This window comes from Diabrotica virgifera, chromosome 9, assembly GCF_917563875.1.
Source record: "Diabrotica virgifera virgifera chromosome 9, PGI_DIABVI_V3a".
In the NCBI taxonomy this organism is placed as follows: Eukaryota; Metazoa; Arthropoda; class Insecta; order Coleoptera; family Chrysomelidae; genus Diabrotica; species Diabrotica virgifera.
In genome coordinates this window covers 190,552,739-190,567,943 of record NC_065451.1, presented here as the reverse complement: position 1 = coordinate 190,567,943, position 15,205 = coordinate 190,552,739, and the positions used below count along the sequence as shown (strand labels likewise).

Below are 15,205 nucleotides of genomic sequence, written 5' to 3'. Positions count from 1 at the left end.
TGTTGCTAAACAGGTAAATTTTCATTGTATACCGGGTGTACCAATCAAACTGTGTTTTTTCTCTCAAAGTTCGCATCACCCTGTGGAATATTCTAGCATATATAAAATACTGAAATTAAAACCCAACTATAGCCTCAGGTTTTCTTAACATTCTGTTTTTTAATTCATTCGTTTAGGTTGGATAACAAAAAAGTTAGGTACTTTAACAACTCGACATGTTCTTCATCAATACACGGTGTTTCTAAATAAGTGCGACAAAGTTTAAGGGGTAATTCTGCATGAAAAAATAATGACAGTTGGCTTGATAGACGTTTGTCCGCAAATGTTTCGTTTCCGAGATACGGGATGTTGAATTTTTTCTTACAAACTGACGATTTATTTATGGCTTTAGAACCAGTTGAAATAAGCAAATGAAATTTGGTAGGATTTAAGAGATAGTTATTGCGGATTTCTTGACATAAAATTATGAATTTGATTCATAATTTCGTTCGATCGGTAATATGATCGATCATATTACCCGTATGTACGCCAATGGTGAATATTAAATTCTTAATTTTATGTCAAATAATCCGGAATAACTATCTCTTAAAACCTACCAAATTTCATTTGAATATCTCAACTGGTTTTAAAGAAGTAAATAAAACGTCAGTTTGTAAGAAAAAATTTAACATCCCGTATCTCGGAAACGAAACATTTGCGGACATACGTTTATAAAGCCAACTGTCATTATCTTTTCATACAGAATTGCCCCTTGAAGTTTGTCGCATTTTTTTAGAAACACCGTGTATTGATGAAGAACATGTCTGGATGTTAAAGGACCTAACTTTTTTATTGTCCAACATATACCAATGAATCAAAAAAGAGAATGTTAAGAAAACCTCAGGCTATAGTTGGGTTTTAATTTCAGTATTTTATAAATGTTAGAATATTCCACAGGGTGATGCGAACTTTGAGAAAAAAACACAGTTTGATTGGTACACCCGGTATACAATGAAAATTTACCTGTTTAGCAACAATATTATTACTGTGATATTGTTAAAGAATCAGGCTATACCATGTTCAAAAAATCACTTAAATCGGCCAACAGGTTTACAAAATATGAAACATCAAAAATGACCAAATTTTTAAGTGGGCCGATTTCTATGCACGTAAGTTTAGTTCATCTTCAGTGCGGCTACAAAAGTATACTTGCTTAAAGCCACTAAATGTATGGGTGAAACCCCTTTAAACGTTATTAAATTCAAGATGAATTCATTATAGGTTCTCAAGAGGATAAAAAAATGTATACTTGCCATCAAACTATTGCAGCAAACCTGGACTATGCGTGATTCGTAATGCGCGATTCGCGGACAGTTCACGAATAGTGTGTAGAGTATTGTTCATTAAAAATCGATTCGTAAATAACATGAACAATAAAGTGTGCACAGTAATTCGCTATTGTAAGCGGTAAATTAACGAACATCAAAGGCTGCGCATCAACACGAACCGACGAACAATGGATAAATCAGGCATCGCGCATCACGAATCTAGAACTACCAATAGAATGTATGCTTTATTCGTGAATTACTACTAACTACAACGAATCACGTATCGGGCATCACGAATCGCGAATCGTGCATAGTCTGTAGCCAGCTTAATTTTAAGCTTAAAGTCATTTGTATTTGATTGGTGCGGTTAAGTTTCCGACACAGGTAAAAAGTAATAAATGTTAATCTATTGTGCCTTTAATTATTATATCTGCTATTCAGTATTTTTACCTCTCGAAACTTAAGGCCGATGCCACATTATGCGTTTTTACCGGATGCGTTTCCGCCGCATCCGGTGAAAACGCATAGTGTGACAGATCGGTCCGGTTGCGTTGGAAACGGATGCGTTTTGAGTCATCGATACGCGCTTACAAACTGCACCAGTCTAAACGCATAGTGTGACAGGTCGGCCCGGTTGCGTTGGAAACGGATGCGTTTTCACCGCATCCGGTCAAGACGCATAATGTGGCATCGACCTAAGAACGCCATCCAAATACTTTGTAATAGGATTTAGTAATAGGATTAAGATACGATCAGGACTTTGTAATAGGATTAAGATACGGTTCTGCAATAATTTGATGGCAAGTATACCTGCGCAACATAATACCGAAGATGGACTTTCGAACTTCAAAAATGTCCATAGAAAAGGATCTATTGAACGAACTAATAAATACAAACTCGTTTTTTGAAGATATCATTACCGGATTTGGAAGTCCGAAGGACAGGATTAAAAATGATCCTTCTCTACGGACTTTTCTGAATTTATTATTATCCCGGTTGCCATGTTTCGCATCCATAGAGCACTATATTTTTAAAAATGGAGTTAAAGATGAGATGTTTTCTTTGATTAGATAGTTCTTTTTACCATATCATCGTGTTTAGGCATCCAATCACCCTTTTTCCTTTCACGATCCTTGCTCTACTTCTTTTTTGGTGCGCCCACTCTTGTTGATTGTTGTTCCCAAATATACATATTCCTCACAGTTCTTGATTGTTTCTTGTTCGATAATTATTAGATCTTCTACTTCATTCCCGATGCATAAGTATTGCGTTTTGTTTCGATTTACAGAAAAGTCCCACTCTTCATATGCTAATAACTGTCTCGTCATGAATTCTAAATCTTCTTTATCCACTGCTACTACAACTTGGTCATCCGCGAAATGTAGAGTATACAATATTGTATCGTCGTCAAGTTGAATTCCCATCCCTGAACAAGAGCGTCTCCAGTGTTTTAGTGCTTCATTTAAATAGATCTTAAATGGTATTGGAGAGAGGCAGAATCCTTGTCGTAATCCTTTTGTTACTGGAAATTCTTCTGATAAGGTGTTGTTTAGTTTGATTTTTGATGTTGTTTTATTTTTCATTTATTTTCATATTCACTTTTCTGAATAGGTATTGGAATTGACGAGGGATTGTTGTTTTGGTTAATAAGGAAATGAAATGAAATATAAAGTTTGTCTGATTCAATTGAAAAGCATAAACTTTTCAGATTACTCTCGTATATTCTTGTATTTTCGGTTCATTATCTAAGAAATTACTACCCATGTTATCACTTTCATCGGAACTAATTAGATTTCATCTGGAAAAGCTTTATTAAGATTCCGCTTCTTAGTTTATCGGTAGACTTAAAATTATCTCGGTACAGTTATGAAAATAATGAAGAACCGAGATTTTTAAATTACACAAATCATTGTTAATTTCATGAAGATTGAAAACACAATATTCAATTACTGCTTGCAAACTGTTAAAGCGAAAAGATCTTTATTGAGACCAGACTGCATAACTAATTATTCACTCACTATACTCTCAATTAACACTGTAGTTATTGTTATTTAAATATCGTAAGTAAAGAATGGAGAATCAGTAACGTCCAACTGACCGATTCAGAAAAGATGAAAATTAAGAATAAAAGAATATAATTATTCAGGAAGTCAAGACGCTTCACACGGATATGGTGTCGGGATAATACTATAGATAGAAAAACATTGATGCAGCGGTAGTAAATTTCACCCCACAGTCTTAACAGAATTATACTCATACAATTAAACCTAATACATCATCATGTAAAAATGTTAGACTAATTAGTCTTATGCCGCTTATGCGTCACTCTCCCAAACTGCTTTTTAAGTTAAATCTTGAAAGAATTAAGCCGAAATGTTAAGAAATAATGGAAAACAAACAATTGAAATACTTGAATATAATATTGAAATACTTGGGAAAACGTCAGGAAAGAAGTTTGAGGATAAAGAGACTTGGTGGTGGTCAAATGAAGTACAAGGAAAAATAAAAGAAAAGGGAAAATTATATAAAAAGTGGCAAAAAACCAGATCGGACATATATCTTCAAAACTATATGGTCGCCAAAAAGAAAGCCAAAACCTATATGATCAACTTGATACCAGGGAAGGCGAAGCAAAGATATATAAAATAGCCAAACAGGGAGCAAAGGAAGCAAGAGATTTTAATCAGATTAGATGTATCCGAGATGAAAATAATAAAATACTAATTCACGAAAAGGATGTCAAAAAGAGATGGAGAAAGTATTTTGACAGTTTATTAAATGAAGAATTTGACAGACAGCCTGTGGAGTTAACGGAGACAGTAACAGCAATGGTTACCAGAATAACAAACGAGGAAGTGGCTCAAGCGCTTCAAAAAATAAAGAAAGGAAAAACAGTCGCACCAGATGATATTCCTGGGGAAGTATGGAGAGCATTGGGAGAGACAGGAATAAGTTAGCTAGCAGGTCTATTTAATAGAATTATGGAAGTTGGACAAATGCCAGACGAATGGAGAAGCAGTATATTAGTACCTGTCTACAAAAACAAGGGAGAAATACAACAATGTACAAACTACAGGGCTATAAAACTACTTAGCCACATCATGAAAACATGGGAGAGGGTAATTGATAGAAGGATACGTGAAGAAACCGAAATATCCGATAATCAATTTGGCTTTATGCAGGGCAGATCAACAACAGATGCAATTTTCATTGTAAGCCAACTGATGGAAAAATACAGGAATAAAGAGACCAACGCTCATATGGTATTCATTGATCTTGAGAAAGCATAGAGTTCCTCGAGAGATTCTGTGGTGGGCACTCAATAAGAAAGGAGTCCCTGGCGAATATGTAAAGATTGTGAGAGATATGTATGAGGGAGTAAGGACTAGTGTTAGGACAGGTGTGGGAGAGACTGATAAATTTCAGGTGAAAGTAGGATTGCACCAAGATTCGGTGCTTAGTCATTATTTATTCTCATTAGTTTTGGACCAGCTAACAGCGAAACTACAGGGTAGCATTCCATGGTGCCTAATGTATGCTGAGATGTAGTGTTAATAGGAAATAGTGAAAGAGACAAAAACTGGAACAGTGGAGACAAGATCTGGAGGTAAAAGGTTTGAAACTTAGTAGGACAAAAACAGAGTATTTGGAATGTTCATTTAAAGATGGAGTTACTACAAATAAAATGGTATCTTTGGATGGTGAAATGATTGTGAAAAGCAATAGTTTTAAGTACCTAGGATCGGTATTATAGAGTAATGGAGAAATAGATGGAGATGCATGCAGTAGAATTAGGGTTGGATGGATGAAGTGGAAAGAAGCTAGTGGTGTGTTGTGTGACAGAAAAATTCCAATGAAGCTGAAGGGAAAATTCTATAAAACAGCCATAAGACCGGCTATGATGTACGAAACTGAATGTTGGGCAGTGAAAAAGAAAGAGGAACAACGAATGCATGTGACGGAAATGAGAATGCTTAGATGGATGAGTGGAGTGACAAAGAAGGATAAAATTAGAAATGAGTATATTAGGGGAAGTCTAGGTGTGGCACCAATTGATGCCAAAATGAGAGAGCATAGGTTAAGATGATTTGGTCATGTTCAACATCGAGACGTTAATCACCCAATACGAAGAATAGCTGAAGTGCAGATTCCTGGAAGGAGTAGAAGAGGAAGTCCAAAGAAGACCTGGTGGGAGACGATAAGGCAGGACATGTTGGTAAAGGGGATTAACATTGATATGATCCAAGATACAATTGTGTGGAGAAATGCAATTAGGGAAGCCGACCCCACATAGGGATAAGGCAAAGAGAATGATGAATGGGAAACAAACAATTCGGTTTCAGAGAAGGATTATGAAAAAGGACAGCTATTACTTCAAAGATCATGGGAAGTAGGTACAGAAACAAAATTGCTAAAAACCATATTTGGTGACTTTTGACCCCGCGTAAATTTTTTAGCTCGGGTCGGATTTATGAGGACTTTTTAGATTTAATTTATGATGGTATTTTGAACAATCCTGCCAATTTTCAGCTGGATGGTAATTTTTGTAACCTCGGATGTGTAAGTTGACCGGAGTACTGGCATATCAGCACATGAATTATTACAGGTTGCGCAAGATCGAGAACGATATCGGCAAATTGTCATGGAAGCTATCAACGCCTAAAATTTTAAATGTCAATAGGGTCAAAATTTCATAAATGTCAATAGTGCTAAAATTTCATAATTTAGTGGACTAAGCTTGCCTGCGGTTGGACTAATTACAAACAAGCATTACGGCGCTGTAAATTTAAATTAATACTCTAAGTTTAAAAACAGGGTATAGATAGTTGAGACTAGAATCAGTGAAACGGGTATATCAAAACATATAAATCTTTAATTTAATTGGTTTACAACTTACCTTACTATTCCTCTTGAGCCTAGCATTCTGTAACTGTGCAGCTAAAGAATTGATTTCGCCACCGTCACTGCTTTGTGACCTGGACATATTCATGGGAGGTGGTGGTGGGGGAGGTGGTGCCGCTGCCGCTGTTATCGGAGGTGGACCAGGAGGTCCTGGAGGCGGTGGCGGAGCGGGAGGGGCACTTACTGTCCGTTGGTGCCCTGTCGTCTGGTTGACTACTAAAAATTTGTATCATTAGGTAAGGGTAGGAGTATAGATTGTTCAATCACAAATTAAACCCTTCATTTGTAATCTCTCATTACTTCCTAATTTCATTGTATGTAATTGTAGTAGATATCTATAATATACTTTAATTACGAGGATATTTATCTTCCGTTAGAATTGAATCAATTATTTGGTCCTTCGAGCCGGATGCTCTGACATGTGCATAAGTTACGGAATGATTGAATGATTGAATAAACATGAATGTTCTCAGATTGTGATATCAGTAACTTACCTGGAACATTTTGTGGGGGTGAGACAGGACTAGGTGCCCCCATAGGCATAGCGGGTGGCACAGGCACGTTATTAACTTGTGGCGTCATGGGGGAGGTCTGTTGGGGCGACATCAGATTCGAAGATATCCTCCTTTCCTGAAGAATGGCGACGTCTTCGCGGGTCATCGTGCGGTAACCCATATCTTCGTCGTATTGGGGCTGCTGGGGCATTTGTGGCATTTGAGGGGGTTGAGGCGGTTGGGGTTGCATTTGTATCTGAGGCGGTTGCTGTTGAATTTGTTGTTGGATTTGTTGCTGAATTTGTTGCGTTGGAGGGACGTATTGGGGAGGTGGTGCGGGTTGCCTAACTATGTTGCTAAGTACCTGTTGAAAAATACATAATTTTTAAAGTATAGGTATATATGGCCCATAAAAACATGAATAGTAAATAGGATCATCTTGCACCGGTCAAGTCCTCGCACTAATAGATACATTGAAGACGGCATCGAAGAAAAAATTATAACAGAGACTGCTTTCGTAGATCTGACAGCAGCCTATGAGGCAGTAAGGTACAACACATTGCTTCACAAACTGTGCTCCAGTGACCACAATCTTGCTACGGTCGTATATTCTTTAACGTAAAACAAATGCTTTTTCGTCATGCTAGAGGTCAAAGTAAGTAGGTGAAGAGTTCAAAAGAACAGCATCCTACAGGGAAGTTTTTCTATCATCATGCTTTTCAATACATTATAAAACTGAAACCAAACACTTCCTCTATGCTGATGATCTCGCAATATGTGCTCAGGGAGAAAGTTTTGAAGAAGTAGAAGAGAATGTAATGGGCCTTAAGGTAAATACCTACAGAAAAAACGAAACTCCTAAAAAACAACAGCCAAGAAATTAAAACTAAAATAAATGGAAGAAAAATAGAGGAAGGAGTTAACTTTTCATGTATTTTGGGATTAATCGTGGAAAAAAAGGCGGTAGTAGATCAGATGTATAATTAATCGTGGAAAAAAAGGCGGTAGTAGATCAGATGTATAAGAATGGTTCGATTTTATATATATTCCCAGTACTACTTTACGGGGTTAAAGCATGGAACCTCACAGAATCGCTTTTGAAGAATCTAGAAGCATTTGAGATCTGGGTCTACCGCCTATTCTGAAGATTAGTTGGGTAGAAAGAGTCACAAACGAAAGGGTTTTGCAACGTTTGAATAAAAGTTGTGAAGTAGTGAACACGGTTAAAAGGCGTAAATTGGAATACTTTGGTCATATAATGGGTCACCCAGAAAAATATGACATACTTTACCTTGTCATGCAAGGTAAAATAATGGGAAAAAGAAGTGTGTGCCGCCGTACAACTTCTTGACATTTTTACTGAACTATTTCGTTCGGCTGTAAATAAGATAATTATTGTTAATATGCTGGGCAACATGAGAGCCAACGATCGACAAGCAGTCTCGGCACCTTAAGAAGACGAAGAAGATCAGATGTAGAAAAAAGAATAGTAAAGGCACAACATGCATATAACCCCTTAGCCCAGAAACAGACGAGCCATTCTGCAGCGCTACTCTGTGGCGTCACAAAGTGGCTTAGACAGGCGATTTTGTAGCGCCAATGATTTTGTAGTGGCTGGCCACTGTCGCTCGTCTGAAATGGCACATTTAGTTTACATAAGAATTTACAGCTAATCATCGAAAGCTACTTTGTGGCGCCACAGAGTAGCGCAGCAGAGTGGTTCGTTTGTTTCTGGGCTTAAAGAAAATCTGGAACATACGTGATATAACAGAATTAATAGGTCTGGATCCCGCGTATGAAAAAAAGTTGATTAATAGCAAGCTGAAAATTTGTTAATAGCTTAAGGGTGTCTAGTGGGATAAACTTTGATATATGGGAACACTGGAACAGGGGAAGTTTTAATTGTGGAACAGGTTAAAAATTTGGAACGGTCAGACCACGAAAATGGCACATGTATTTTGTCCGACAGAACAGACTTAAACTCTCCGAACAGAGATTAAACTCTCATGCAAAAATCAGACTGCTATTTATTACCAAATGGGAGTTTTAATGAGTGGAACATGTAGAATATGTTAAATGACAAGAATTATGACAGGTGATAAATAGCAGTCTGATTTTTGCATGAGAGTTTAATCTCTGTTCGGAGAGTTTAAGTCTATTCTCTCGGACAAAATAAATGTGCCGTTTTCGTAATCTGACCGTTCCAAATTTTTAACCTGTTCCGCAATTAAAACTGCCCCTGTTCCAGTGTTCCCATATATCAAAGTTTATCCGACTAGACACCCTCAACCTATTAACAAATTTTCAGCTTGCTATTAATCAACTTTTTTTTCATACGCGGGATCCAGACCTATAACTAAAATGAAAATAGATAAAGGCATTTAATATTTAATTTCGACTCAGAGATCATTACCATCTCTCTATGGACCATTTCAAACTTTTATTATCTTCAGGAGAGCCTGTAATGATGGTCTGAATCGAACTTAGACATTTTTGCCAAGTATGCCAATTACAAGGAAATAATTAACATTTAGACGCACTCGCGACTCGCGACCTCTATTAAAGGAAAGGCGAAACCCAAACGACTCCATTTTCAAATAAATATAATAAATATTTAAAAAAAATTTAATTATTTATTTTTTTCAAAATGGAGTCGCTTGGGTGTCGCCTTTCCTTTAATAGAGGTCGCGAGTGCATCTAAATGTTAATTATTTCCTTGTAATTGGCATACTTGGCAAAAATGTCTAAGTTCGATTCAGACCATCATTACAGGCTCTCCTGAAGATAATAAAAGTTTGAAATGGTCCATAGAGAGATGGTAATGATCTCTGAGTCGAAATTAAATATTAAATGCCTTTATCTAAATGCGCTTTTACTCACGTATTGAGTAGTAGGAAAGAGATTTGTTGATCTTTGCCTTGTTGAATTGTTGTCTAATGCAATTATACACTCCCCATGTCTCTGAATTCATCACCCTTTATTCCTTGCAAATTTTAGAAGGATGAGGAATAAGTAGTGTGACCAACTAGCCCGAAAAATCCGGGACATGGCCCGAATTACGAAGTCGTGTCCCGGCGTCCCGGAAAAAGGCCCGAATTTTTAACGTTTTGGTAAAACAATATTTTGAAATTTTGAATACATTATTCTTCTAAGAATTCACATCAAATTGAATTGGTGGGACAAAAAAAAAGTCGACAATTTCAAGAGTGTTTTTGTGTTTTATGTTCTATTCTTTTTCTCATGATCATCTTTCAGTGCGTCAGTTTTTCGATTTCTTTCTAACGCATTAAATTGTATGTGACAGAAAAAAGGCACGTCCGTGATTACAGACATTTACAACATTTATTCTAGTTATTCTTTCTAGTTGTCGATAGATGGCGCCATAATAAAAAAAATATTTTTTTTTAATTAGATAATAATATTACAAATATAATCTGTATAATTTATAAGACTATACAAATCAAAGAAAATACCATTTTATAAATGCAAGAGGCAAGAAACACATTTGATTTGTTTTTATTCCAAATTGAAAATAAAATGTGACAACTGTCAGATTTAACTAAAATGTCATGTTAGAATAAATGCCATAAATGTGTATTATCACGGACTTACCCTTTTTCCTATCATTTGTTACGCACTGAAAAATTCTCATGAAAAGGACAATACCTATATATCGTGGTACATATTATAGTTCTACGAAAACTCGAACTGTGGACTTTTCTCGTTTCTGTATTTTAATTATCGTCTTCTGAAAAGTCGATTTAAAATCAATAACAATTCATGTATACACATGAATCAGCTGTTTATATTAACCTAATACTATATTTACATGGAAATGTAACATCAGTTGATTTTCTAATTTTTCCTTTTTTGAGAACGATTTCCAGATTGGAAGTCGAAAAGTCAAAAACTAACAAAAATGTAATTATTATTACAACCAATTGTGGCTTAATTCTATCAAAAATATCATTGTCAACATAAAAATGTTATAATCAATAAAATGATAATATTACGGAATGATTAAAGTTCTATATTTAAAAAAAGGCCAGATTTTCATTGAAAAGTCCCGGATTTCAGGTATTTTTTCAGCACTGTCCCGAATTCGACTGAATTGGAGTTGGTCACAATAGGAATAGGTATAGGAGAGAATATATTTCCGACTTAAGAAATCCAAAGATTGTATCTTTAAATATTTATTTGTTTGAAAATGAAGTCGCTTGGGTTTCGCCTTTCCTAAAATCAAAATATTTAACGCTATATTACGAGTATATTATTGTATGGCGCAGAATTACAAAAGGAATCATGTTTATGACACTTTTTACAGCTGTGGCTGGGTCTATTATATTTTACGTCATTGCCTATTACTTATTGCCTAGCATCTATCTAAACATGTAGGTTGAGTGTGTAGATAAATTGTAATAAATGTGAAATTAATAAAAAAATGGATTTTTTAAATGGATCTTAGCTGTACATCAGCGCTACTCATTGTATATTATCTCCACTTATTTAAATGTGAGCTATATTATAAATTATTATAACTGTGTTTTTAATAACTATTAGTTTTTTTAAGATTGGGTTTTGTTTAAGTTAATTGTTTAGAAAAATATTATTTCGTCATTTGATAGTTTCACTTTCTTCGAGTAATTTTCTCAATAAATTATTACACTCATGCATCAAAATAATCAGATAATTTAGCTTTCAAGTGTATTGCCTTTTAAAAACTAGTCTCGTTCATTTTCACATTTTGGCGAAAGAACTCTCTTCCTTCGGAGTTGGGCTCTTTCGTCAAAATATAAAAATGAACTCTAGTAGTTTTTAGGCAATACTCTTAAGCAAGCAATATTATCGATAATTTTGATGCACTTGTGTAATTACCTCAGATAGTCACGCAAGCAACTGAATTAAAAATTCTCTTTCTAGTTTTTTAAATGGATCCTAGTTCTATATCAATGATACTCATCGCATATCTCCACTTATTCAAATTTAAGCTATATTTAGACCATATCGATTATTTGAGACGTCTAGGATTAAACCCCAAGCTTCGAACAAAAGCTCCCTCGAACAATATGTGGGCAAACAATAAAAAAATCCACTTACTTCTAATGAATGGAACATGGCTCTGGCGAAACAATCTGCGTCTTCTTTAGAGCTAAAATTTAATCCGTAAACCTGCTTATTGTCTCGCCACTGATGAAACGTTGATGTGGCTTATCAATGCAACTATGCATTATCCAAAACTATAGTAGACGATTCATGTGAACTTGGAAGCAGTTCTTCTTTCAACCATTTCACAAACATCTCCGTATTCATGTTATCATGATAATCTGCCGATTTTGATTTTGACAAAAACACATCAATAAAACCATGTTTTCCACTCGTATACAATGTAATATGCCTCTTTCCCTCAGTATCGGTGTATTTTATAGATTTTATACTCTTGTCCTGCCCAATCTGTGTTATTCCACCTTTAGTTTAAACCTATATTTCGTCTAATAAACAAATTAAGCGGGTTCTTTTTTTTTTTTAATATTATTGTAGTTACTTGAAAACTCGATTCTTTTCTGAACGACACTAGCTCTTTCACACAAGGCCTTTCTATTGATTTCCATTTTGAACCTAGACCCAATCTGTTTGAAAACTCTCCAGGGACTTACTCTGGAAATTTTGTACGTACTTCTGTCCTTTAATCATTTTAACACCGTCTCTATAGAACCATGTTCCTTCTGTTAACAAATTTTATATATTATAATATCTCCAGTTTCAAACTTACAACTCTCAGGAAGATCTTTAGTCTTTGGGTATGGTCTAGGTCTCTACGTTTATACTGTGCGACCTCTACTTAACTATTTACATTTTTCTGTTTTTCAAAACTGACTTGAGCTTTGTCTCACGAATACACAGTGCCTCAGACACACGTTTATGTACGGACTGAACTGGTCGCAAATGGCCTCCAGTCGCTTTTAACAACCTAAAACAATCTGATAACAACCTAAAATCATTCGAGCCTTCTAAAATTTGCAAGGCAAACAGCATTCCACAACCTGTCTATTTATCTAGGTTAAAATCCAACGAAGTTTTGCTTCTTAGTACTCAAAATGTGAGTAGATCTAAGTTAATGAGAAACAGCTTAAGATTTAATTCGTTTCAAAGATCACCACCATCCGTTTACGTACGTTTCTTCTTCTAGGAGTCGTCAGAAGGGCTTTGTGGTGCGCTCTGAATCAAAGTAGCTCCAGCTGGTTAATAAGCAAAAGAACAGATTTTTTTTAATTTCATATAGAAATTACTTGTTTCATTTTTTTTTATTCCTAGAATAATTCTAGCGAAAATTACACTCACCCATTTGTCTACTCGACAATTATCGCTTGATTACAGCGATAATCAAGCAAGTAACTGAATTGAAAATTCTCTTTCTAGTTTTTTAAATGGATCCTAGTTCTACATCAATGATACTCATCGCATATCTCCACTTATTCAAATTTAAGCTATATTTAGACCATATCGATTATTTGAGACGACTAGGATTAAACCCCAAGCTTCGAACAAAAGCCCCGCGAACAATATGTGGGCAAACAATAAAAAAATTCCACTTACTTCTAATGAATGGAACATGGCTCTGGCGAAACAATCTGCGTCTTCTTTAGAGCTAAAATTTAATCCGTAAACCTGCTTATTGTCTCGCCACTGATGAAACGTCGATGTGGCTTGGTTGTATTTCAGTCCTTTTAGAATGGCACAGTTTATGACGACCTAGAAAAAAATAATGAATGAGCAAAAATGTATGTCAGTTTTGCATGGCGAATAGGGCGAATATAGGGCGCATTAAGGGCTTTACGTTTATTTTTAATCATCTGCCTGTAGATTTGCTTCGGGCTGTGCAATTACGAGGTTTAGAGTGTTTATAAAGTAGATAAGTATCACAGAACTGGAACTAGGAGATTTATGGGGGAAATGGCAATAATCAGTTTGCTGACCCATTTCTCGTTTCCCCTCCACCGCCCATACCACACCGTCGGAACCTATTACTAGATGCGGTAGTTGAAATTACACACTATATTCTATTACGCAGTTTTAATAGAATTATATTAATACAGTTATACATCTCGACAGAAATATCTTAAACCGCCAAGGTCAGACCGATCAAAACTTTGATTACGCGACGTTGTCAGATCAATCAAGTTTCAAAGGTTTTTCGGTTTTTTATTTGTTACCTGTTTCACAGTAAAATTTTTGGTTTGTGATCAATTTATGTTATACAGGGTGTCCCGGAAAATAGTGCGTTCCTTAAAGGTGTGGGTAGAATGCACCATTTAAAAGAAAACTTTCTTATAATTTTTTTTCTAAAGTCATCTGTTGCCTCAAAAAAATCAAATAATGTTTTCTACTAAAATTTATATTTGGCAACCCGGCAGTTTTATTTATTTTGACATAGCGAAGATATTTAAAATTGTAAACACAAACTGTCATATCATAATTACCTGTAACCCGAGAATACATCGTATTGTTGTGGTATTGTCATGATTTCGATCGCAAGTATCATGTTAATTAAGTACCTATAGTGTATAATTAGTGCAAGATTTAGGTACACCAAGGCGATTTACCTCGAAGTTTAAGGATTTGTAGATGATTTCAAAACAAAATCTTCAAAGAACCCGAATTTCTGTGTAAAGTGTTGTGTGCAGATAAAGCTTGTTTTACGAGAAATGGTGTGTTTATCTCTCATAATTGCCAGAAGTATGAATTTATGGGCTGTGATTATTAGTAATTATCTGATTGAACCATTCGAATTTCCCAGAAGATTGAGTGGAGAAATGTAGTACTCAAATTTTTCACAACTCAAACATGTTCTACCGATAGATACTTCCTGAAGACGTAGCTTGATTGTAATAAAAAATTTTCATGTAAGTTACAAACTTTACAAACCTTATTTATTAGATATTTAATAAACACAAATATTATGCTGTTTTTCTATCACTGTTATCAGTATTTTATCAATACATATTATGCCTAATGGTCGATGATTCATGATAGTTGAGTTACAGTAAAATTAGTTTTACACAGAAGAAGGAACGCAGAGTTGCCGGTTGTATTTGCGTTTCTGTGGACATTAATCAAATGCATTAAAATTAATAAATTATTTCTTTGAAAACGGTTGACTTTACAAAAACATGTTATCAGACTTATTTGTTCTAAATGGTACACTTAGCCCGTACCTTGAAGGAACGCACTATTTTCCGGGACAGCCTGTATGTACTTAGATTAGAGAGTCTCCCCTGTCCCAGTGCACTTCTCATGTAGTTTCTGATTTTGCTAAAATTTCGTTCTCCACATGACATTGTGACTAGCAACGTGAGAAACATTATCAGTGCAGCAGTAATGTTAGGGTAGCCTTCCTCTAGATCTACATTGTTTTTATAAAGACTTGACTTATAAAGACTTAACATTTTCTATTTCAATTTTAAACTCTTCAATATTGAGATTAACAGTGTAGATGTTTGCCAA

General features: G+C 35.3%; 1 protein-coding gene across 4 annotated transcripts in view; it reads right to left on the bottom strand.

Moving 5' to 3' along the window:
* Positions 1 to 15,205, bottom strand: part of LOC126892898 (protein enabled) — a 186,823-nt gene that overhangs the window by 28,686 nt on the left and 142,932 nt on the right. For 3 of the 4 annotated variants that reach the window (XR_007701040.1, XM_050662730.1, XM_050662732.1), the window contains exons 3-5: positions 13,298 to 13,453; positions 6,704 to 7,067; positions 6,205 to 6,425 (exon numbers count right to left, since the gene is read on the bottom strand). Coding sequence is in view for 3 of the 4 variants with exons in the window: in XM_050662730.1 (XP_050518687.1) it covers positions 6,205 to 6,425; positions 6,704 to 7,067; positions 13,298 to 13,453 (741 nt within the window). In the remaining variant the exon portion in view is untranslated. The remainder of the gene's footprint in view (positions 1 to 6,204; positions 6,426 to 6,703; positions 7,068 to 13,297; positions 13,454 to 15,205) is intronic. The other variant, XM_050662731.1, reaches the window with a different exon arrangement.